Below are 26,893 nucleotides of genomic sequence, written 5' to 3'. Positions count from 1 at the left end.
GCGCGCGGCCAGCGTGAGATTTGGATTCTGCAGCTTTGATGTGGCTGAGTTGCCGCGTCACGCTCAGCGGACCTATGCGCCGCGGCGGCCATATTGATACCCTCGCAGAGGGGCACAAATCAATCCTCCTCTGAGTGTGTGTGTGTGTGTGTTTGTGCAGCTGGTGATCTTCTTCTTCACTTTCTTTCTCCTGCTAGCAGCGAGGATTAATATAAGTGATGTCGGTCCGTCATTCAGCACATCTGTCAAACGCTTCATTAACACTTTGGGGCGTCAAACGTTTCCCCTCTTACCCCCAGTGTTACGTACAGGGCAGGTTTTAGGGCTCTCGCTCCTCACCCTTTCATTCCCCCCTTCCCATCCCTCCCTCCCAGCTGTGAATAAACTGCAATAAAATCGAGCTGAAGACGTTCAATGAGCCAAAATGCTGTCAGGACATGCTGACTTTTGGCCAGATTTCCATGAAATCTGCCGAAGGTGTTTCTGCTCTCTTGAGAATGAATACTGGAGACTTTCCTGACCTCTGACCTTTCCTCAGGCATGGCCTTCAGGCCTGACTGTCACCTTTGCGCACCTCACACTTTAAAAGGGCACACTGACTTTACTGTTTCTTTGGATGAACCCTTTATTTTTAATGAGTCACTGCTGAGGCACTGAGATTAGCAAAGTTATTATTATGATTATTTTAACTGTTCCTGCCAACAGCTTTGTATTATGGGATGTAATCCAGCCTCTAGTGGCTGATAAGGGAACACTGAAACACCATAAGGTAGGATAAACTGTGCTGCTCCTGTCTGTCTGTGAGGGTTAAACTCAGTTACCAGATTATTAGGTACACCAACTGAAACTAATGCGGTCTGTACGTTCAGATGATTAATGACGGTCAGATCTGTCCTGAACAAACACAATCTGCTGATGAAGACCATGTGATGCCGCTGACAGCTTCAGAAATGATACTCAACAGACTTTGAGGTGAGTTTGCTTGCAGGTCAAGTCTGAAAAATCCAAATTAGTCGCCATGATGTTTGCAGTCCTGATCAGCTCCGACCAGACAGCTGCGCTTCAGCCGGTTTAGCGCTGGCCTCCAACATGGCTGCCAGTTGGGAAGTAAATTGCTCCTGTGAAGCCTCAACAGCAGCTACAGTCGCTGCTGTTTCGCTGCTTCTGGAGAAAATTTCCAACTGAGAATCCATTTGGCTCCTCAGATCACAGAAGGAGCTGCAGGCCGGTGGATGTACCTGACAAAGCTGAAGCAGGATCTCCTGGAGGAGGTTGGCGGTAAAAAGAGCGGGCAGCGAGGAACTCTGAACACAAGCTCATTTACATATTTGCATCGGAATCAAGGAGAATTATCCACTTCCACGTGTTTTAAGAAAAGATTCAATGACTCATGAAGGTGGACGCTGTTGCAGATTGCCAGAAAATTCACCACTTCTCCCACTTTGTTTGTCTCGATGGAGGGATGAGCTTTCAAAACTCTCCTTCCAACATTCTGCCTCATCTGCAGGGGTCAGGAGGTAACACTGAAGGGAATATTTGAGGGAGGGATTATGGAGAGGAGGAGAATGGGAGACGGTGGATGTGGAGGAGCAGGGAGGAGAGAAGAAAATAGAAAGACGGTGGGGGAGGCGGTTTCTCAGCAGGAGAGCCAGAGAAGAGGACGCTCTCAGAAGACAGAGTGATTATGAAAAGGCCACGAGGGAAGTAATAACCTTTATTGACCTTTATTAACCTTTATTCTGCTCTATCACCCTTCATAAGGTGAAAACTCCCCCGCTGCAAAGTCCAATGGAAACGTCTTCTAATGATAACACAGAATGGAAATCACTGACAGCACAGCGCCGCTTGCTTACATCTGGGCTTCATAAGACCTGTTAAAATGCCCTGAAACTACTTGTAAGTGTGTGTATTTGTGTGTTGAACAACATCCTCCCCGTAGATGTATTATAGCCATTTTGTGCTATGAGGCAGCAAACATCTTACTTATTGCCCTTTTAAGAAATGGAGCAGGGAAGGTCGCGAGCAGGGAGGTTTTGGAAGGATGAGGGGAGGAAGGAGGCAATCCAAGGACCTCCTTTAATCATCATCACAGCCAGCTGACAGTCCCGGTCGGCCCGCGCAGACTCGGCCAGACAGCAAAACCAAAAAGCCCATCTGCTTCTCGTATCCCTCAACAATGAGCCCGTAATCTGAATAAATGGCCTCTGCTCGGCTCGCACTTATTACGGCTTCGCTCATCACACGGGCGAGGAGGGAGGGATGAAGATGAAGAGGGAAGAACGGGGACATGGGGGGTTAGAGGAAGATTCGCTCACAGCAAAGTCACTGCATGTGTTCTACCTTCGTTTTCAGGACAGGTGAGGTTAGTTAGAAATGCTATCATTATGACTGGGAATGATCTGGGGTCCTTATTAAATATCATTTTGAAGGGTTTAATGAAGAAACGTGTAAAATTAACATTTTCAGTCAAAGATAAATGAATGAGAGAATGCAGAAAGACAGGAATTAGAGAGGATTAGTCAACAGGAAAGCGAGAGGATCAATAATGTTGTGTTATGGGTCCAAGGAAGATGTTTTTCTCTGGTTATGTGCAGTTCAACAAACTAAATCAGCCTTCTGGGACAATTTCATTTGAATGGAAAACCAATAGAAGCAGACGATGACAAAAAGGCTTTGTACTGTCATGACGCACGCTGGACAGGAAACTATCTGACTGACAAAACCACTGCGCTCTGGCAGAAGTCAGGTGTCACACATCCATTTTCTCCTTAATCAGCTGCATTAATTGTTCACAGATTTTGGGGGTTTTCAGAGCAGCTGGGTCACATCATCATAAAAGAGGCTCCACAGTTCATCGACTGATTCGGCCTCCAGCTGCTGGCCGGAGCTGATTCTCAGCTCTTCAACACTCAAATCATGTCGTACAGCCGGAGCTCTGCTAACATCATGCAATAATTCCATAGATTTCCCAAAAGCCACCAGAACTGAACACTGACGATATGTCTAGAGATGCACACAAGGTTGAGAAATCAAGCGCTGTGTTGCTGTACGGATGGTTACTGTGCAGAGGATGAAAGGCTGCATCAGAGAAAACACGCCGCCTCTAAATGCATTCAGCTGGACTCGCACACGCCCGGACGCTGCTTCCACTAATTGGCAACGGAGCGGCGGGATCACGCAGCACAGCGTGTTTCTGCCTCACCGAGACAGTGAGAACATTCATTTTTTCCATAAAAAAAACAATCCTCCACAGTCTAATCCCAATTACCTTTGAAGTGCGCACTTCAGCTGCATTTAACAATGAAATAAAAACAAAAACAGGCCCATTAAAAAGCCACTGGCTGCTGTTAAAACTGTGATATTACGGACATTAGTGAACGTTCATTTGTAGCTGCAGCTGACTGCTGCAAAAAGCTAAATGTTTTGACTCGTCACGGCACATCGCGCTTCAGTCTCAGGGCTCAGATCTCTGAGTGTCTGTCAGTCAAATGTCACTGTGCTCTCTGGCTTCCTGACTGGCTCTGCAGGTGCCGGCAGAGACGAAGCAGATAACCAGACTCCACCGGCGTTTCATCGTCACATTATTCTGACGCATCATCAGTCACATCTTCATCGTTTTCTCCCAGGATCTGATGACAACACCGACGACAATATCTGCACGTGAAGACCACTGAAGACCATGAAGGTTAAGGCGAGAAAAGAGGAACATCCTGAAACGTTGTGTTAAAAAGCAAAACCTTAAAGGCTCCACAGTGAGCAGGCTGAAGGAGCATGGACAGGGTTAATTTCACCTGCTGACAGAGCGAGAACATGAGACCATTAACTGACAACTGTGTCGAATTATTCCAGCATTCAAACGTCTCTGTGGTGCCAATCAACACCTTTTCAGAGTCACACATTTTATTCCACTTCACTTCCACGATGACTTGTCTTGGCATTCCCATCTTTTATTCCCTCTCACGTCGTTCGAGTTCGACGGACAGAAGTTATCAGCTGCTGTGATCCTCCACGGTCCGGTCCGTTTGTTCGCCTCCTGCAGTCACACGCTGGTGTTTCCTGTGGGAGTCTCAGCTGGTCTGAGCCGGATCAGGGGTTCACTCTCAGCCCTCGCCGCTCCGCCTGATGCTGAGAAGCAGCTGCTTTGCTTTTATGACCCCATTTACTCACTGATGTTTGTGTGGACAACAGGGGACACGGACACGGTGACGTCCTGTCCAGTTAACAGCGGAGTCTGATTGAAAACACAGATTCTTTTATTCTCCTTGTTAAAATTCATCCTGTGATTGTAGAGACTCACGCACATCTTCAGTTTCTTGAGAGGTGTGTGGGAGGAAACGTCCACAGGCAAGAGAAGAAAGACCTCCCGCACACTTTCCTTCTGCAGAGATACAGTCTCTAATATTCTAATAGTTCCTTTTCCTCTTGCCAATAAAGTTCTCTCTATATCTGCAATCAGTCAACTGCAGCTAAGGCTGGCCGGGAAACAGCAACAATGAGCGAGCCGCTGCAACATTACAAAGAGAGCAAACAAAGAACAGCACACAATAACGAAAACATCAAGGGTGCAACATCTTCTCTGAGGCTCAGGTAATACGTTTGTTTAATAGTGCAGCGCTTTGCTGAGATATGGAAGCTATAAAGAGACTCGCACAGCGGAAAGATGACGGTTACATCGCTGAAAGCTGTTCAGCCTTTGTTCCTCACGTGGAAATCCTGAACATCAGTCTTACTGCATAGTATTATTACTCGTAGTAATTATGTTGTGTTATTTTGGCGCCTCAGACAGGAAGTGAAGCAGTGCCAGCAGAGAAGCAGGTTCAAAAGTTCACAAAGGCTGCAAAAGACCCTTCAGGACTGGTCTATAGAACCAGACCATTGAATCCACCACACCTGATCTCACATATGTTGGTATCAGTGTATGTGTCACCCAGCATCAGTACTGGTGTGTTGAACTGGGAGGTGGGCAGGATGTAAAGGAGGCTAGAAGAAAGAAAAATCTTTTTGTTTTGTATTAGCTGCTATTAGCTGCACAGATGCATTTACAGCTGAGTGTTAACAGACATCTTTACAGCCTCAGAAGAGACAGAAAAGTCCTCCTCTGCAGCCTCACGGTTGTCCTTCGCTCTTAATGTCCACTGAGCCACTGGTTTGTTATTAAAGGATTCAGATCTTGGCCCGAAGCAACTGATGCACTTACTCTAAATCACTCTGGATAAGAGTATCTGAGAGGCTAAATGCCTGCATCTGTCTATATCCTTATTTTGTAATTGCCACCATCCTGTATTGATTACGCTCAAAAATCCATTGAGCCTAATGTGATTTCATTAAGATACAGTCCAAGTAAGCTATTCCAAACAAATAGAGAAGACAGGCGAGTCGATCTCTGAAGTTCTGCTGCAACATCCAGGCGCGGAAACCTTTCCAAAGCCACAAAACACTGGAAATCATTGAGGCAGCCCGATGCCGGTCCTAATGCTTTTTCACTTATTTGTCTTCATGTAGGCTGTGTGCGCTGACAACATCAGGTAAACGTAAAGGATGGCTGACATTTCCAGCAGCAGTAAACAAATATGTCACATGAGGAGCGCTGCGCTGCTTCAGGTCTAAGTACATGGTTACAGATGTGCAGACGGAGCTTGGAAATTAAAGTAAGTCAAAAACTGGCAGAGACACAGAGACACAGAAAGATTACAAGCCTGTTTTGAGGAGCAACTCAGCATCTGAACTGGTTGATGTGACATTTGGAGGCGACTTTTAAAGCTGATCAATGAGCCACAGCTGACTAACTAATGATGGAGCCTGAAAACTAATGTTAGCTGTATGTGATTCGTCCCTGGATGTTTGCTCGGTCTCAAGTTAAACTGCAACAATAGATGTGTCTCTTACAGATGAGGAGAGACATTAGCTGGGACGCTAACGTGGGTGTTCTGCTTTGAACGAACATCTGAGGCCGTTTTGTGCTGTCAGGCGACTGTCTGGCCATTAGTCAGAGTCACCATCAGCCAAAGATAGAATGATGACGGTTATTGCTTCATGCAAAGAGGCTTCTAATCAAATGTCCTGATTGGTAATGAGCAAAGAGGCCTCGTGCAAAGAGAGAGAGAGCAGCTGAATTCTGACAGGTATATGGGATGTGGGACAGGTACATCATGAAACACAAAAACACAAATTATAGAGCAGCTGTCATTACCAGAAATACCAGCATTTTACCACCCGAAGAGCAAAGCTGCATGAGCTGGAGTGTTTCTGAGCCTCATTTCTGTCGAAAAGAGCAGGTGAGTCATAAAAAGGTCGTGGCGCCCTGCTGTGGTGCTTGGTCTTATAGGAACCTCACTGCTGAAACCCAAAGAAGACACAGGTGCTCCACAGAGCTCAAATTCAAGGAAGAAGAGCCAAACTGTGCTGCATCATCCCAACACCAAGGAAAGCCATGTCACCAACAGCTGGAAGAAAGAACTTCCAAAGTGTTCGAGACGACGATCCAAAGAAAATCTCACGGCCGCACAGAACATTTCAGTGGAATTTCCATCAACAAAAACAATCAAAAACAATTTCCTCAACCAGCGCAGCAACTGCAAGTCTGTCGATCACTCACCATACTCGATGTCGTAGAACACGATGAACTTCTGCCAGCGCAGCTCCTCCACAAGAGTCAGCATGACTTCGTTGAGGCGGACCGGCGGCCTGGCGGCCAGCGTGTAGCGCTGCCCGCCGGGGCTGGGGTTGAACTGGCAGGCGGTCCGCGGCGATCCCTCGCTGTTCCTCTGGATGTACAGGTGTGGGATGTGCATGGCGTCCGTCAGGGACTGCAGCGCGCTGGCCGACGCGCAGCCCGTTGAGGTAACCAGCGCCAATATGCCCTGGTTCATCAGCTCGCAGGCTGGAGGGGAGGGAAAGAAGGTAGAGGGTGAGAATAAAGGGAAATACGTATGAAATGTGGACAAACATACAAATTGGAACAAACAGAGACAGAGATGCTGTGAAAGAAGCAGAAATTCTGAAGCACAGATACAAATCAAAGCAGCGAGGATGAACGTCAAAGGCTGCACAGTCCTACAGAAGCCCGGCTCTGATGTTAAACGGTGTATTGACCTCCCTTTGCTGCGCTGCCATAAATCGACTGAACGGTGGGACAGCTGAAAGCATTGTTTATCCCTGCCCTGACCTACACCTGCACCGTCTCTGAATCCACGGCAGAGCAGATACTCGGATGATTAAACAGGCCGCATATCCAGTCTGTTGAGGTTAAACTAAAGGTTGAAATTAGTCTGACCTGAGTAGGCCGAACGCCAGATTCACCTGAAGCATAATGAGTTACCCAGCTGTCGTCACTGTCTGTGGAGAAAAACTACAAACGACTACAAACCGTCCGGAATCAAACGGAGAAGGTGGGTGCAGTAAGCAGAATCATGTCTGGATCTCAACATATTTACATCAAGTTTTCAGAAACCATTCTATCAAGCAACCGTGTGCATGAGGTCCTTCAGGGTCCCAGAACAACCGCCCTCTTCACCTGCACCTGCACCTGCAGAGGTCGTTTCCCTTCAGTCCTCTTCACCAGGACCGAAGCAGTTCGTTGACCTTTGCTGCTAACTCAAGAGATCTGAGTGTTTTCCTCTCTCCTTCCTCCCTCTTCCCCACCATCCTCCCACGGCCCTGTGTGCTCCACAAAATATACAAGCTGCCATGTTTCTGAGCACAGGATCCAGTCTCAGATGTGGTGGCTATCTCCTGAGGGACTGTTTCCTAAATCTACTGCCATCCTCCACTTCCTCGCTGCCTGGAGCCGCCCGACGTGCTCACGAGCGTTTGGGATATGGACTCTTCACCTCTGGGAGCAAAATCCAATCGCGTGTAGCTTGAGTGTTTTCGCTTTGGTGTGTCTCCAGGTACAGTGCCCTTCAACATGGCTTGTTTTACAGCCTGGCAGAATGAAGCCAGGCATGATGCCAGGGTTTCAGTTTGGGCCTTTTAATTACAGAAGTGAGGCCTGTTCGCCTTCGTTTGACGGCTTCCAACAGGTAGTCTCACTACAACAGAAATGACTGATATCATGTGAAAAGCGACTCACAAATCTGCCTTTAAAACCTTTTTCTAAAACATTTTCAAAGCCGAGCGCATTATTTACCACGACAATATGTATTCATTACAGGCAGCTCTCACGGGTGTACTGCTCCACTATCCGATCTATCACAGCTGCTGTGCTGCGGATCGTGTAGACCAGGACACCCATTCATCCGGAACAATGACAATTTAATTCTATTTAAGGAAATACCAGCTTGTTTGGATGATCTGGCTGAATTATTGTTTGTTCAAGCTGACTGCAGGGAGGGAGAGAGGTGGACTGCGCTGTGAAATAGTCTTTGCTTTCAAGGAAATGCAGATGATTCAGCTCCAGCTCGTCTTCGAGGTTCTTCTGGTCTCAGCAGGCAATGCATCTGTCTGCTGATGAACAACCTCCAGACTGTGACCTCCTGCAGACTTCACACATGATAATAACCTGATAAATGCCGTCTTTTGTGGGAGGTCCCAGGCCTGCTTCACCTCACTTATCCACTCTGATGCTGGCAGATCTAATCACAGGCTGCAGCTGACATGGATGTGATCCTGCCTCTGTGCTCTACGCTTCACTTACATTTCTTTTTACGCTGCCACAGCATATCTAGCTGCTTCTTCTTGGCACTGAATCTCCTTTACAACTGTTTGTTCCTCTTCCCCGCTGACGCTGACGCGCCCCATAAAAGCTGCCCTGCGCCCAGCCCAACCTCCAAACACCCTTGGTGCTGCTGCACTATAATATCCGTAAGTGCTGCCTCTAAGACGGGCTCATCCCAGTTCCACTTCCTGCTGAGGCCGTCACACTCTGTACTTTCACATCCCCAGACAGCATCTCCAACCTTTGCACATTTAAACTCCTGTTAAAGCAGATACGGAGCTCCAGAATCCCGTCTCCATGCACACAGTGCTGAGGCAGCGCGACGCTCCCAGCTAATCATCCTCTCTGGGCTCCGCTGCTTTGAAGCAGGTACATCAAAACCTGTTAGGAGCCACAAAAGACGGAGCAGGAGGCCAAACTGCAGACGCCACAGTTAAAGTTTTCCTGGGGGCCCTGACATCTCTGTGCTTTGCTAAATGTTTACAGGACGGCGCCGCCTCAGATGCATCATCAGAGCTCTGACAGAAGTATTCGTCTCTGGGATGATCGGCATCAGAAAAACGAAAGCACTGATCGTCCGTTCAAACACTTAAAATGACTGATGCTTATGTTTTCATAGCAGGTGACCTCTTACTGTCCTCTCTTAACCCTGTCCTCTAGAAATGATGTTTGTCTACTGCTAATGGTTTTGCCTAATACATTTCTGTGGAAAGGTAATTGCTGTGTGGGTTATTTTCACCGGCAGCATTTTTCTTCTATCCATGAGCCGCTCAGTAATGGTAGGGAGGCTGTTGGATGCTGTGCGGACAAAGCGCCTCCTGAAACCTGTGTGCCGTTACCTTTAGGCAAGAGTCCTTTTGGTTAAAATGGAAAATATGCAGTAAATATTCCAAAACAAGGAACAGTAGCTTGTATCACTGTTGACTCTTTCAATATTTAACCAAGGCCACAGACTTCCCCTGAGCTGAACCAAGTGCTTGGAGTTGTTAGAAACATTACTCATGCCACAAATGGACACTGTAGGAGAACAAATATGCTGTCAGTGAATGATTTGCTGAGGCGTTCAGTACATTTTGAAACAATGCTAAACCAACTCTCGCGTCAGTCTGCACAGATTTCTTTTAGCCATGAATCAGTTTGTCTAACAGCCAAATGGGTCAATGCTGATAAAACACCCACTGGGCCATTCTGATGACTTTTCATTTCACAGATATTCGTTCCCACAGATGCTGCAAATTAAGCAGATTGTGTTTTTAATTGTTTACGTCGTCTGTAGGGAGTAATGCTGCAGCAACTACATTTAGTCTCTAATCCTGGTTCAACTGAATCAACACAGGAAGGCGAGACATGTCATCAACTGTTGTCCTTCTTCAACCTCAAATGCAGCTGATGAGGAAAAACATTAAATATATTGACTTTGTGCTGTTTTCAAATGAGTTTATGTCAAAAAGAAAGTAATTGGCAAGTTATCACATTCTGTTTTATTCATGTTTTCCGCAAATTTCAATTTAATATAACTGCTATTTTTTCCCCTTTCTGAGCCTTTCTTCTACTTTCAGCCAGATCTTTTTCACTGCAAAACATAACATTTGCAAAGCCACATGGAGACCCCAACCCCCCCCCCCCAAAAAAAACACACACACACTGTGCTGTACCCCGACAGGCAGACAGCTGCAGTTTAAGCCTCTCAGCAGCCTTTCATCTCTGGTTAGAGCCCCACTTTCTCTGCAGGAGAAGATCTGTCCGGACTAAAAGGTCAAGAGATGCTCCAAAGGGCAGCAGGCATGTTATGACTGAGCTCCCACCGGAGGAAATGTTAAAAAAAAAAAAACACATTTATGCAGAGGCAGGGGAGCGTGAAGCGTGGCCAGGTAGCGTTCCAGGAAGAGGTAGCCAAAAAAAGGAAATGGCAGTGGCAGAACAGCTGGCTGGTCGCAGGGACCCTGGAGCTTAATGTTTGATGAGTCAAACTTGGCTGAACTCGGGCTGAATCTCTCCGAGTTGAGAACAATCGGAGGACAGAGCCACGGAGGAGATCATCAGCATTCAGCTTTTTTAAGAGTACAGAATTCATCTTTATTAAGGGAGCGACACGCCGTTTGCAAGTCATGCTTCGTCAGCATCCGGCAGCTTCAGGAAGTGATGACGAGGCAATACTTCCACCAACAAAATTTAAATTGTCTTTAAGATAATGAGACGAATGTGGCTTCTGTGAAAGTGGAGCTAATGAACTTGCACTGAAGCATTTAAAGTGGAATCTTGTGTTAAATTAGTAAATGTTTTAGCTAAAAGCCCACCGGAAAAGATTGGAATCAGACTCATTTGGTCAATTTAATAAACATAAATCAGTCTGTCACTGCTGATCCTGCACATTATGGAGGTCGGGCTGTGGATGCTCCTCGAAAGCTGCAGGAGGACGTTTTAAGTGTTTAAAATCAGACCTACAGTAAAGAGCTGCTAATCCACACGCAAGAACTTTATTCTTTCAGCTTTGTAGAGAGTTTCACTGTCACAGTTCAGGCAGAAGGTCAATGTGGAGAACAGACTAAACGCTCTGTCGCTCTGTGGGGAGCCGCAGTTATTGTTAATTTATCCTCAGTCCATTTTTTGTCATTCCTTTCACATAACATGTCGTCATTTGGCCCATTGTCATTATGAAAAGCGCTGATTAGTGCAGCTTTGAGGAAAAGAGAAAAGAAACCCAGTGCAGGAAATCTCTGGATCTGCTCTTCATCACGGGTCACTCGTCTTCTTTCCACGTCTCTCCACATGACAAGAACAATCACAGGTTTAATGAGCCTCAGAGCATCAGAGGATGAAACTCACAGTCAGTCCGGCGCTGAAATCACAGAGGACCAATTAGCATAATATACTGGAATGGGACTAATAGGTTTGGAGGCTTCAGAAACAACACCAGTGGCTGTTGGCATAACTCACTCAGCAGCCAGCTAAAATGATTTGGGTTGCGGTGTGACTCACTCGCTCTATGAGTCCACGGTGAGTCATAGCTTCATCTGTGCTAAATGAGGCCTGCGCAATATTTAGCCGGAGTGACTCCCTGTGCATCCTAATGACACTTACAGAGTGACTCCTTCCAGACGGCAGGAGACAAAAACCATTAGAGTCGAAACAAGACAAAGATCTCCTCCCTCTGCCCCTCTCCTTATCAGCGCGATCTTCATCAATATCTCTCTAAATTAGCTCACAGGACCAAAGCAGGTTTGATCGAGGGGTTATGGATTAAAAAGATCCCCTGCATGTTACTGAGTGTAATATGGACGCAGGGACGTGTCTTGAAATGATGTCTCCAGTGAACGTCACATTCAGAAATCCTCAATCTGAACTTGCAGAGTGATTTGTTGGGCATGTAAACATCCAGCTGCATCCAGTTTCTGAGGGTAAACGTATCTGTCTGTGAGAGGTGGTTACGCAGATGAGCGTTAAAAACACCAGATGAGACCTCATCAAACTCTGAAAAAAAGCTGCAGTCTCTGGTGCTGCATCACACGCTAACAGCTGATGAGATAATGAGCAAATGAAGGAAGTTTCCTGTAAGAGTGATTAGGAACAACATAAAGTATGTGTGCAAAATGAATTTAAAATCGTTCATTTTGTCTCCAAAACTCACACAATCAGTTCAGCTCCTGATAGAGTAAAACAAAGTTTGCTTGCTGCTCTTCAGCCAATACAAACGCAGCATCCCTCCACATAACGACATCACTTCCTTTAAGAGACAACAGCAGAGAGCTGAGAGGAAAGCAGGGCTGAGAGAGGACGGACAAGGTGCGACAAAGCTCCTGGATGGACAGACCTGCTGTCCTGAACCTCACCTGAACGTCTTTTCACTCACTGTGCTGGTGCTGGTGCTGGTTTCCATTCAGCCGCCCGCCTGAGGCCTGATTCTATACTTCATTACCTGCAGTTAACCAGTCTGTGTAGGTCTGACTACAGACCACTTTGCCAAGTAACCAAGCATCACCTCGAGGTAATGTTCCACTATAAGAAACATGACGATGGTAAATGAGATTCAGCAACCAGCCGTGCCTTAAGTGAACAGTTCAAGTCCTTTTCTACAAGTCGATTAGGCTAGCGAGTCAAACTCGACGCTCACTTCCACCTAAAGTAAAGCAGAATGAAACATGAGCAACAGCGTCTTCGCTGTGAAGTGAAACTGGTCCTGAGTCCAGCAGGCACTCAAGTCCATGTTCTGAAAATCTGGGATTTACTGTCCGCTGCTCGCACTTGAAGACGACGGCACCTTCTGGCCCTGCTCGACCAGCTGTTCAACTCTCGCAGCCACTTTGGCAGAGAAACATCGGCTGGAGGTCCGAGTGCCTTTTCAGACGCACATATTCTGATTTACTTCTCAGTGCTGGTAGACAGTTGTCTTATCTGAACCTGGAGCCGCACGCTGAACTCGTTTCTAACATAACGTACGCTCATATCACATCATCCGCTCCTCCTGAAAATCCAGCTGCTGCTTTAATCTCACCTCCACCTTTTCACAGCTTCTGGATCTGTGGATTAAGACGGCTGGCGGGTTGTTTTGAAGTTACTACAACACAATACGAAGGGAAATGAGATTCATTCATGTGTCACGCAGAGGGCAGGGAAGCACAGATAATCGATAGGCAGTGGAAATAGATAGCCAGACTGGCATAACAAAACAAAAGGATTAGTGCTACTAGACAAGGCCTTATTGAACAGATCACTGGCACGAGACAAAGCAGGAAGACAGGGAATCTCTGTTTCTTATTCACTCATTGTCCTCCTCTGCAGTCTATCTTTAAATCCCCTGCTTCTATAAATGCATTATTTATTTCCTTTACAGTATTAATCCGCAATATTTCCATAGTAATTAGGATTTACTTTGCTGCTGTTATGAAAAGATATCGCACAAGAGATGCAAACTACGACGTGAGTCACAAAAAACGCCCGCTTGCTGAGTTTAACAGCAGTGAAATGTGCTCGTTCATACGTCGGTTTGTTTGATAATTGGAGTTTATCACAGCTTGTCTCGCATTAACTTCTCTGTCTGAAAACAACATGTTGACATGGCAGTGACAGAAAGGTTGTCAGGTGACTTTCTGAAAGTTGGCGTAGGATCGAGCGATGCGTCGTTTTTGTCTGATGACCACGATCATCCCCAGACTGTAGCTACGTCTTTATTATTGGAACCTGTAACCTCAATGAAGTCGTCATTTTATTTTGAAAAGCGTAGAGCGATGAGCGGCACTTCCTACATGTCTTCATGTTCATGTCGTTTGTCGTTTAACTTGGAGGATGTCGTGATGGAGCTGAGTGATCCTCAGACGAAGCAGGTCGTGGGGAGTAACTGCCACCATGGCTGAACCGTCACCTTCCCCCATCCTGCACTTCAAGCTCATTCCAGTCTTCCTCTGATTCTCTCCTGTCTTTTTGTTTCTTACATCTTCCTCTTGTTTCCTGTCTTGATGTCTCAGTCTGCCTCCTCCCTCCCTCGCCTCCTCTGGGCTTTCTGCCTCACTTACTACTCTGGTTCTTTTCATCCTTCTGCTTTTCATCCTCCTCTGAAGTTAATCTGTCCATCAGCACCTCCTTCTTACTCTATACTCCATATCTCTCATCAAGCATCCCTCCTTCTTTCCCTCCCCTCATCTCCCGTCTTCTGAGCTTGATGTCTCTCTTATTGCCGTCTTGTCTTTCATCTGGATGCTTTGGGCTTTAGCGTCTTTAGTAGTGGAACTGCATCGAGTTCGAGCGTCCGGCGCTCCGAGGGGGACTGAACCCGAACTGTGGCAGCAGCAGCGCCTTCCTCCGCCGACTGAGCTCAGGAAACCAGCAGATATAAAAGCAAATTTCAAGGAAAAATCCAACCCTGAAGCAGCCATTGGTACAATACACACACACACACACACACACACACACACACACACACACACACACACACACACACACACACACACACACCTCCCTCTGTGTTCAACATGGCTCCCTCCACCCTCGGAGCTCATTTTTCACCTCGAGCCGATGGGGTCTTAAATTCTCTCATGCTTAATTAAACTATCTATCTCCATGGATCTGTAGCCCCATTACCCATAACACCCTTCGCCACCACAACCCCCGCCCCCACACATACACACACACACACACACACACACACACACACACACACACACACACACACACACACACACACACACACACACACACACACACACACACACACACACACACACACACACACACCCTCACTGCTCTCAGTGCTGTGCTGCTGCTCCACAATGTCTCTGTTAATAAGGGGATCAAATGAATGACCTGTACGGCTAATAATGCTCCACAGCCAGACTTTATTATGGCCCACAACCTCCAGGCTTCAGCATCCAACCAGCCAAAGCCCTGTGGACGCCACAAGAGTGTGTGTGTGTGTGTGTGTGTGTGTGTGTGTGTGTGTGTGTGTGTGTGTGTGTGTGTGTGTGTGTGTGTGCGTGCGTGCGTGTGTCCTCACACATTGTCCTCCTTCCCATTATGTGCCTTACGTTCATACTTTTCCTTTGCTCAATGGGGACAGACACACCGAGAATCGAGCACTACCTCTTTCAGGTGTGATGAGTTTAGACAAATAAAAACACAAAGAAATAAAAATCTGAGGAAACAAAGACAAAAAGGACGACACGACAGTGTGACGACACACGTTTTCAGAACCATTTCTTGCATATTCAATGAAACACACACACCGATACATGAATTTAGGTTAGCTTTAGCTAACTTCAAAGATAGTTCCACAAAGGTCCAGATGATTCAACGCAGTAAAAATATTTAGACCAAACATTAGATTTTGCAGATGACTGACGCTTCAAATAGCCAATGACAGTCTGAACACGCTGATGCCACTTCAGCGGATTATTTACAGCTAAGGCACCTCAAGTAAAGGACTTCGATTAGGGATATTACACACAATCTGAAGGGATAAATATCAGAAATAAAGTCAAAATATATGTACAGATACTTTAAATATGAATGGCCAAAATGTCAATATCATGAATATAAATCTAGATATTTATGTAGATAAATAAATATTTAAGTTTTTTTTTGTAGGAAACCTTGAGATACCATTAGAGAAAATATGAAAAAGTTTCAATTTCTGTGGTATTATTATCAGTTTTTATTGGCTTCTTGCTGTGGTCCCAGATAAAGTCATCTGCATCTGTTTGCATGTATTTTATCTCTGTGAGTGTGTTCAAACCTCTGTTACTCAGTGTCAGTCGCACTTGCTGTGATGTGTCCTTTCAACAGAGACCAAAACCATCCAAACGGCTGAAGAACAGCTTTCAGTTGAGTCTGTCTGTCTTTTTACTCAAATTCTAACTGCTGCATCTCAGATTTGTCGACTCTTTTTAATGTACGTCAGTATTTCCTTAATATAACTGAATGAGTTGTGCTGCTGCTGGTTTCTGTGGTGCTCTGAATATTCCAGTTTTTAAAAAACTGAATTAATAGCTCACATATCATCCTGGTGGCTTGACTCTATAAACACGAGCTGTATCGGTCCAAATCTCAGAGGAGACGCAAACAGCAGGCTGAACTGGAGACGCTGTAATCAGTAATGACTTTCAGGCCTGGACAGCACTAATGTGCTGCAAACAAAACAAAACCATTAGCTGCATCGAGGCTGCACCTCGCCTCATCTCTCTCTGTATATTCCTCCTTAATTTACACAGAGCGGCTCTCTGGAAGCTTCTATTGAACGGGGACGTCAGAGCGCCTCTCTTCAGACTGTAAACGACATTTCGCCTGTTTTCTACCGCAGAACGAAGAGCCGGGCTGATTCAATCTGGATCAGGTTTATTCAGGGAAATGTTCAGACTGTGTGTGTGTGTGTGTGTGTGTGTGTGTGTGTGTGTGTGTGTGTGTGTGTGTGTGCGTGTGTGTGTGTGTGTGTGTGTGGTAATACCACTGCTAGTAATAACCCAATTGCCTTCAAAGGAAATGCAGAGCTGAATTCCTGAGCTGTCTCTCTGCACCTCAGCAGGTAAAACAACCTGATCTCATGTCGCTGCCTCCTGCAGCTCAGGCTCTGCTCTGCATTCATTCAGTCACCACAACTAAAAGCTCCCCTGTGAGGCTGCAGAGCTCTGAAGGAGGCCTGCGACATCATCAAAAACACCGAGGCAATTCATTATGCAAAGATTTGTGTAAAGAAAAGACGTATAGAAATGATTCAAAATGTCCATGAACACCAGTTTACTTTAGACCGACAGCATTAAAGGCTGAATATTTCAGTGATGTCTGACCCAGTGTGGGGCAGTTTCTCCCATCTTTGTGCAAATAATAAGATAATTTTCCAAAATGTTGAGCTATTCCTGATATATTATCATCTTCTCAACTTATAAAGGCTGACACGTTACCAATAACATCAACCAACAACCTGAAACAGACACAGAGCAGCATCACCATCCTGGTGCAGCTGTGTTTGTGTGTTCACGCTCTTGTAGCTCCGTTTTGTTCTCCACCATGAATAACATCCTCTTTCTTCACCAGCTAGATGCTTGAAAACAAAACTTGGAGCTCAAAAAGACTAAAAAAAGCTGCTGTTTGGGTAATAACTCTGCACATGTCACACACAGAAAGTCATCTGATTTAATGTTAACACAATTAATCCTGACTGATGCAGCTAAGTGTTTTTAAAGCCTCCGCAGATTTAAATAAAGACTCGTGACTGAAGCAACAAGGAGGCATAAAATCCCTCTCAGTCCTGAACGGCACCACACAGACAGCAGCTACCTCAGAGCAGGGGAGAGTGATGACAGCTCATGATATGATTGACAGGAAGGAGGGCAGGACTAACAACAAAACACCTGTCTGCAGGTGAAAGATGGCTGCTTGAATCAAGCTGCACCCTGACACATGAGTCCAGCTCCATGCTGCATTCAGGGAACGGTCCCACAGGTGAGGCGATTGTTATTTAAACACCAACCTGGGAGCATTAATTCCGTTTCCTACACGTGAAGCTGAATGGGATGGAGCGTTAAATGTGCAGGCATGTGTGCGTTCATGAGTGTGTATGCGTCCCACGGTGAGAGGGAGTGTGTTAAGGCGAGAGGTAATGATGTATTAGTGAGAACAGCAGCGTCTCTGGGGGTAATTCATCACAATGTGACGGCTGAGGGACAGAGCCATCAGTCAGCCTCCACTACAACACCACACAGACAGAAAGACGGACAAGAGACAGACAGACAAGTGCAGACCTTCACATCTGAGGACTGGAGGGAGACAGACAGGTGGGAGTCAAACGGACAGAAAGACAGACAGGTGGCCAGGAATGGAGGAAGACGGGGAGGACGAGACAGTGAAGGACATGTCTGCTGGTTGATGTATCATCTGGGTCAGTGGATACTCTGACTTTTTGGTGACTGTGTCACTTCCTGAGAGGAACCTACTTTACCTCCATCTTTTACTTGACATAACGATTTCCCACAATGCCTTTGCACGTGCTTTAGGTAACAATGGGTGAATGATCGGCCGACAGTCAATCAGTTAGCCCCGGGTGGGAACAGCTAACAGGAAGAGAGGAATTCCCTCACCGCTTCACTGCACTCTGACTGTGATGTTAACGCAGGTGATGAGGGACAATGAGTTAGCCAATCAAGTTAGTATCTCCCAAAGTTCAGAGTTTTTAGTACTGACTTCCGTACTGAGTGCTCCTCCACCACAGCTCAGTGAGGAGACACTGTCCAGGCAAACATGAAGAGGGACATTTCTGATTTGACTGGTCCGACTGAGACAGCTAAAGCCTGGAATTAGCTTCAGCTGATTGAAATGCACTGATGCATTTTGACTACTTCTGCATGGATCAATGTTTTTATGAAGGGTCCCGTTTTTTGGTCGTATCTTGGTCACCCATGAGGACGCAAGCACATCTGCACGAGCACGGAGAGACCAATACAAGCTCGTCCAGCCGAACGCTTCATGCTATCACTCATCGAGAACTGGGGGTGGTAGCATGCCAAGACATGCAGCCCTCTCTGGTTGCTGCTTCTCTTCCTGATGTCAGTCTTCTTCCTGTTTTCAGTCATGTCCTCTGCTTCCTCTGTTTCCTCCACGGACCTCTGCATTTGCATTTCAACACAGGATATTCTCATGTCATGAAATTTCATGAGGCTGGGCTGGTGTGGAGGCTCAGCCGGTTAGAACACCGTAAGGATCAGGTGTGTTTCCCAAGCGCCCGGGATTAAACAGAGACAGAGAGCCTTCTCTTCCTTACGTTATCTAAAACCCTCTAAAACGAAGCTCATTCAGTTAGATGTTCAGTGCCACGCGCAGGTTTCTGTAACGGCTGCATGAGGAATTTTACCTGAATCATTTATGTCCACTGAACCCAAACTAATGGCTCGCATCAGAGCTCGGTGAAGTCCTCAGCGTGCTGTGAAAGCGTGGACAGTAACGTTTACTGTCTGCAGGGAATTCGGGGAGATGGCAGATGGCTGAAGGAGTCGTGCTAAATTCAAACTCTTGACTTGTTTATCTCCAAAACGCAGCCACCAAAACGAGCACATTTTGCTCAAACAAGCAATTTACAGATTTTGTGAAGCTTAAAAAATTCAATAGACGCTGAACGCCTCCGTGTTGAACAACCAGCGGCTGCTTATTGCTTGTGTCTACACGGCAAAATCAAATGAGTCCGACTGCAATTGAGAAGCTTGGGTTTTGTTTGGCCAGAGCTCTTGGAGCCCATCTGTGTGGTGGATTACAGTTCTGTGGTGCCAACAAACAGCAGCCTCTTCACAATCATCTGTCTCACTTGAACCATGCAGACCTCCTTCATGGCGGCACACGGTGTTAAGCCGAGGTTGTGTTTGTGTGTTATGTGGACGCTGTGGCCTGAAGGAAAGCAAAGGGACACTCGAGTGGCCCAGCAGGAGTCTGGAGAGCCAAAGTTTCTCTGTGAACATGTTGGTTGTTGTTGTATTTGATGTGCGATTTTTCCGCTCAGGCCTGAAAAAACCGAAGCCGCCTCCCCTCAGGACACTGTGGTATTATCATACGTCCAGGAGCACAGCGTGCTATCAGTGCAGAGCAGTTATGGGGTTTGAATGGATGAACGCATTAAAAACAAACTGTGCTAAAGGTTACGTGAGGGCAGACTTGTTTGTGCATTCTGTGTTTCAATGGACAGCAGGAAGACAACAACCGCGGGACTGAGAGAGGACGAGCAGTCAGGGCAGAGACGCAAACTGGTAGATAGATTCCCATCCACCTCACGCTGCCGCTCGCCAGTGAGCAACCGAAGAAGAAGCTGTGATTCCTGAGCGGCTCAGGATCAGATCGTCGTTCTGTGCAAAATGAAGAGAAATTAATTTGGCCGGTCGAAGCTGCTTTTGGCAGGTGCATCAGTTTGTTCACCAGCTCTTGGCAGGTGAGCTAAGAAGCTAATTTTGGAGGCCAGCAATGGCCTTTTTAACTTACATCTATTAGTTAATTATGATGAATGACCAACTAATCAGTTCATCCCTCACGACAGCGGCAGCGGCAACATGCGTGGCTGCAGTCCAGAAACAGAGCTGACCAGACGAGCAGCCCTGAGCAGAAGCACTCTAACACAAGTGTGAAATATCTCTGCCTGTCAGCCTCCTCCTCCTCCCTCGCTCCTCTCTCTGAACTCCCCGAGGAGGAGAGCAGCCCGGTGGTTCCTGTCAGCCTTCACAAGCAGCCAAGAGGAGGGTCAGAGGTCAGCGCCTCATCCCAGAAACAGAGCACCGTCTGGGGGATAGCATGGCCCGGCGGAGAGCCTGCAGATCAAGGACACACTCATTTACCCATGACAGAAGAGACAGGGAGGCAGGGGACAGGAGGGAAGATGAGAGGAAAGACGACCGTGAGGGGAGAAAGGAGGCGAAAGAGGAAAGAAAGGGGAAAGAATCAGAACAGGAGGAGTGAGGAGGGAATGGTAAGATGAGAGAAAACGAGAAGAGGAGAGATGGCTGACGAGGAAGGAATAGAAAATAGACATGAAGAAAGGAGAATAGCAGTAAAGTGAGGAGAAGAGGAAAGGGGGAGAAAAGGGAGTGAAAGAGAGGAGATTAAGGAGAAGAGGGGAGGAAAAGGAAGCAGACAAGCAATGAACAGGGAAGAGAAAGGATGGGACAATGGAGGAGGAGAAGAGCGAGAACACAGAAGAGGAGGGATAAAAAGGAGGAGGAGAGGATGAAAGGAGGACAGAGGAGGAAAAAAGAAAGTAGAGTTGGGAGGAGATGAGGAGAAGAGGAAAAGGAAGACAAAGGGGGAGTGGAGGAGACAGGAGATGAGGAGAAAAGGCAGACGAAGAGGAACATCACATAGAAGAGGAGGAAGAAGACAGGAGAGAAGAATAAGAGAAAGCGATAATGGAGGAAAAAGAGGAAAGGAAGGGTGGAGGAGGAGGAATGGAAGGAGCAAAGGAGAGAAAATGAGGCGAAGTCAAGCGTGTGTGAGTGTCTCGGTGGATTTCAGTGTTTGAAAGGAGGAGCAGCTATATTACCATACAGAGAGGAGGGAAGGATCTCTCCATATATTATTGATAGGAGGAGCGTGAACACCAAAGAGTGGAGCATCAAACAGTGTTTGAGCAGCTCCTCCACCCTCCAGAGTGTGTGCACGCCGGGGTGAAGCCCCCGCAGCTCCCCTGGGTCTCCTCATTTTAATGTCCCCACAACAAAGGGATGTAAGGAGCAAAGAGGAGCAGAGGGCCGAGAGAGCGGAGGATTACTCCACGTGTGACGCAACTGTCCTCAAGTCTTATTCAAATCCACGACGTGAAGATGAAATCTTAATGCGAACATCTCAGGAACATCTCTGACAGACGAGCCAGGGGCGTGAAATGGTGAAGGCTCTCCTCCTGAGGTCCCTCCTGGTCTCTCAGATAAATCCATGAATAAATAAAACATCGCATACACAAGTCAGCGCTCAGAGGAGCTTCACTGGGAGCAACGATCTCTCCTCCAGGAGCGCCGTGATCACGACTACACTCACAGTTAACAGCTGCCTGCAGCTGGAAGGTATCAAATATCTGATATTTATCCTCTTCAGCTGGGAGCCGGACGGTAGCATGTTTGTGAGGTATGAAACTGATATGGAACGTTAATGCCTTTTGTTCAGACTGTCCTTCGCATCAACATGACGGAGAGAAATGAATTATGTAGTAAGTAAGAAGATGCTGGAATGAATAAAAGGCTGAAAGGAGATCTTCTGCACGGTGTGGACAGCATGTGGTCTGCAGCAACGATCTGTTCATCTTTGAACTCATCAATATCTTCTGATGTGTGGTATCAGCAAACTCAGGCTTATGGACCATCTCAGTGACATCAGAGGCATAAAGAGGTTCGCTGACATTAATAACGCGCACAGAACAAAGACTGCGCTGCGCATCAGTCATTCCACATCAGTCACATTTCGTTTTCTACAGTTTAACACAGGATGCGTTTCAGTTTCTACCACAGAACTGTTGGAAATAATCTGCCTGAAATAAAGAAAAGCTGAATAGAGTACAACATTAGCATTTAGCATTCAGTGAAAGTTTAAATGGCTCAACCTGATCAAAAGCAAATAATAAAAACATGCTGCTGCTGCTGTATGACTGTGAATTTATGGTGAAAACGTACTTAAACCTTTGGAGAAAGGACCATGATGCATTTCAACAAACTGACATTCAGCTGCAGCCAACACGCTGAAGACAAGGACAAGACACGGTAACACAGACTCGACCAAAGGCTCTCAAACATAAAGACGTTTCAACAGAAATGACATCCGAATGGAGCTGACGCCGAATATAACATCAGATCAACCCGATAAGAATATTAATGGGTCGGAGTGTTTAATGCTGGCAGAGAAGTCAAGGTCAGATAAACTGAGTGCTGCGCTGCAAAGCTCAAGGACACAAACGTGAAGTGATCATACGAGGCAATAAAAGAGAAATAAAACAAATGTACCAATGCATTTCTGGAAGCTGATATGTTTGACTACGATTTGCAGTCAGGACCAAAACAGGGCGACAATATCAGCAGATACTGAACCGCACAAGAGCTAAAACACCAGAGAAGATTCCATCTAACCGGAGCTAAAACACCACTGAGTCAAAATACAGCCGAATGCTCAGCCGAAGCAGGGACACAGCATCAGTGGACACTGGACAAAGCCGAGCTGAAAAGCACATAAACAACAACAAACACTGGACACAAGTAGGCTTAAAATCTGATGACATACTGGACCAAACCAAGACCCAAGTCTTTGCAAACATGTGACCAGCTCGAGCCTGAAACCTCACACAGCAGACAAAGGCTCTGCAGTGTTTGTGCTTTGGATCCATTGAAAGCCTGTATGGAAACTCCAACAGGGTCTCAGCAGAGGCTCAGTCCACAGGGACTTGGCTCATGGATCGGAGGGTTGCTGGTTCAAGTCCAGCGTGGAGCAGTGAACTCACCCAGAAGCCCTCTGTGCTGCGTGGTGGAGCCCTCACTGTGACAGCTGCACATCGACTGCATGTGGAGATGAACGTCCCCAAAGACAAACAAAGGGAGTGTTTTTATTCACATAAATGAAGAGTTCGAGCTGTGAAACATGTCGTTCCTGAAAATAATCTCAATGTTTTCCTCCTCTTGACACTCAGTGAATAAAAACGTGTTGAATCCGCCGAGAAGCTTCAGGTCTGAAGACGAAAGTGAGAACGTTCCATTTTCAGGTCAGCGTTCGGTTCATTAGACCGCCTTCAGATTGTTGTCATCAGTCTAAGGCGAGAGTGACATCTACCAATTAAAAACACAAGAGGAAGGAGGAGGTTTCGCATCTTTGATAACTGAACTGTGATCTTTGAAGAGTGAGAAGAAGAGCTGATGACACATCTGACAGGCTGTAAATCAGTAAAGAAGCTACTTCTCACCCACATGTCAATCATTTCTAATCTTTACTTGCCTTCTAATCAGTGTCTTTAAAGTTAATGGAACAAATTAGGGACAAACATGCCACCGAGTCTGGGTTATCATGACAGGTGTTAGCGTGTAGCAGCTTGTTAGCTTCACTGGTTCACCAGCGATGCTCACATGGGGTCAGAAGAGTCTAGAACCAAATAAAACATGTGGATTCAATCTACCTGCTTTGAGCTACATGCTAAAGTCAGCATGCTAACACACTCACAACGGCAATGTGAGCATACACGATGTGTTGCGCTGGCACGGGGCTGATGGGAAGGCGGTTAGCTCTGGTGTTGACCTGCTGATGGCGGTGAAGGCATTAGACATCTTACAGCTGCTGCGAACGTCTGACTGTAAACACACCACAGTGAATGAAAGAGCAGCTGATTTCCTTCTTAGTATGCCGTGTGTGTGCACGTGTGAGTGCACGTGTGCGTGCACAAGACAGAGAGGATTAATGTGCATCTGTGTGCTTGTAATTGTGTATCTGCTACGATCAACTACAGTCGGCTACATTCAGCGAAACGACGCAGCGCTCGAGCTTGTTCCTGTTTAATTGTCCATTATAGGGGCCGCCATGTTTATGAAGACAAATACAGACACACGTGAAACAGGAACACAGCAAATAATTAAAGTTATTGATCGGAGGAGACGGGTAACAGGAGCTTTGCTGTGAATAAAAGGCCGGAGTGTTTACATCCTTAGGAGATGAACTGCTCTGCAGATATTCCATAATCTGTGTGTGTGCGTGTGTGTGTGTGTGTGTGTGTGTGTGTGCGCAAGCAGCAGGCGACAAACAGCCTAAAACAACATCAAACACACACTGAGGCTCGTCAGAGAAAAATGAAGCCCCACATCGAGGATAACCGATTAATTGTATTATTTATCAAGCGCCGTCCCAGCGCCTCCATCGCTGCCTTTCTGTGACATCAGCGTGTTTTAACCAGATTTGGGTTTTGGACTGACGGTCAAACAAAACGCTGGACGCCATCAGCTGTGAGTCCACCAGCTTTAAACATTTCCAAGAATAATGGATGAATCACAACAAGTTACATGAAAGTAATAATGCAGAGAAAACACAGAGAGCGGGCAGAGATGGAGGACATGACGGGAAGCTAAGTGTGCTGTGTTTATGTGCAAGCGCGTGTGTGTGTGTGTGTGTGTGTGCATAAAACGCTCTCATATGATTGTGTTGATTATCTTCGCCCGCTGATGTCTGCTCTCATATCTCCTTCACGGACGACTTGTCACAGGGAGTCTATTGTGTCAGCGGTGATTTGAAAGCTCAACCTATCTCCATACAATCAGCATGCACGCACACAAACACACACACACACACACACACACACACACACACACACACACACACACACACACACAGTCTGAAGCACCTGCTCGTGTAAATCAAAGCAACAAGCCGCCGCGGCCGCTGTGCGACGGGAAGAGGAAACAACGTGAAGGACGAACAGACACACACTCTGGCAGCTGTAATAAATCCTCCCACAGCCATTCCTCTTGTTTTTGTCTCTGCTGGACTCGCCGGGTCAAATCGATGCCTCGGTCCCACCAACTTTCATTTCATCTCAGATTGGTATTAATGGCAGTTTGGGGGGAAAACCAGACAGGAAGGCTCTCAGACAGCAGAAAACCACGACACCGATGAAGAATCCTGCCGTTTCCATCTGTGTGTTTTCTTCATAGATGGAGCGGTTTGACCCGAGGATGACGAGCGTAAACACAGGACTTCATCATCCGTCAGCGTCTGTGCGGCCTTCTCTCAAAAAAACCTTCACTTTGACTAACAGATCTGTGTTTTTGAGGCGTGTGAGCTGCCAAACACGGCAGAGGATTTCCAGGATTTCACAACTCTGGCGGCATCATTTTATTTTGGTCACGACGACCGTTAACATGTCACCTATCAGGACGGTGAGCGGCACACGTGGCACCAATAAATAAACAGAAACCTGATCTGATCTCTCATATTCTAATCGACTGGATAACCTCTACTACGCCTGATTCCTAAATTTAGCTTCCTCTCATCCACACTCTGAGCATCCAGAGAGGATATTAATTAACTCCAGAGCTGGCAGCGCGGTCGGCGCAGTCATGAAGTCTTCAAAGCAGATTAATGCTCTGACAGCGCTGAGTGACACTCGGCCGACGTTTCAAACTGCTTTTTGTGGCTTTTGCTGAAAATGAGGAAGTCTGGGTGACATCCAAGTTGGCGTCTAATTATCAAAATATTAATTAGAATCTATGGAGGCAGAGTTCAGCGCGTAGGAGGGCGGTGCGTCTTTCTGGTAATTAGGCTTTTGATGCACTGACTAGACGATGTGGAGATGAACGATGATGTAATGCAGCGAAAACTGTCGGTTTAAGAGGGGTGAGGGGTGAGAGAGCATGAGGGAGGCTGGGGGGGGCTGGGTCTGGTTAGATTACTGTGGATCTCTGGTCTGTGTGACTGATTGTGGGTATTGTTAGTGGGTAAGTCTCCAGGAAATGAATGGAAGTGTATGGAATGTCCCCACAAATGATGGAAACATGAGTGAGTGTGAGTGTGTGTGTGTGTGTGTGTGTGTGTGTGTGTGTGTGTGTGTGTGTGTGTGTGTGTGTGTGTATGTGTGTGTGTGTGTGTATTTGTGTTAGTGTGTGCACAAGAGCAACAGAATATATGTGTATCTATGAAAGCTTGTAATCTCCACATTTGCCTGTATAAGCTTTTCAACTGCACAAAACTGCCACCGTCAATGTTTTACCACACACACACACACACACACACACACACACACACACACACACACACACACACACACACACACACACACACACACACACACACACACACACACACACACACACACACACACACACAGCCATTAGCAGAGTGCGAGGTGCTGGCTGAGGTGTCAGACAGCCAGATGAGGTCTGAGCTGCTCTCGTGGCTTCCCGCCTCATTTCCATCCATTACCGAGGGACGAGGCTCAGAAAGCTCATTTGGCTCCATTAGAGGCCCGAGCGCTCCGTCCAATCACAGCAGCAAAATCAATCCACGCCTCAACGTTGCTCCTCACATCCGTCTCCGGGACGGGGTGAACGGATGAAGGTCAAACGTCCGAAGTGAAAAGTGACAAACGGATGGCGCGGCTGGTTGATAAAGGACCAGACGGGAAGTAAAGACGTCACGAGAGGCTGGCTAACAGGAGCTGTGACAGCATGAATGAGTGAGTGAGTGAGTGAGTGAGTGAGTGAGTGAGTGAGTGAGTGAGTGAGTGAGTGAGTAGATCAAGTAATCAACTTATAGATAAGCAAAACATTA

General features: G+C 46.6%; 1 protein-coding gene across 3 annotated transcripts in view; it reads right to left on the bottom strand.

The window, feature by feature from the left end:
- LOC139349289 (glutamate receptor ionotropic, delta-1-like) overlaps window positions 1-26,893 on the bottom strand; it is a 397,115-nt gene that overhangs the window by 165,230 nt on the left and 204,992 nt on the right. For all 3 annotated transcript variants that reach the window (XM_070989916.1, XM_070989918.1, XM_070989919.1), the window contains one exon: window positions 6,596-6,880. In XM_070989916.1, the coding sequence (XP_070846017.1) occupies window positions 6,596-6,880 (285 nt within the window). The remainder of the gene's footprint in view (window positions 1-6,595; window positions 6,881-26,893) is intronic.

The sequence above is a fragment of the Chaetodon trifascialis genome, chromosome 21 (genome assembly GCF_039877785.1).
Source record: "Chaetodon trifascialis isolate fChaTrf1 chromosome 21, fChaTrf1.hap1, whole genome shotgun sequence".
NCBI classification, from domain to species: Eukaryota; Metazoa; Chordata; class Actinopteri; order Chaetodontiformes; family Chaetodontidae; genus Chaetodon; species Chaetodon trifascialis.
Note: the sequence above shows the minus strand (reverse complement) of the source record. Positions and strands in the feature narration are given on the sequence as shown.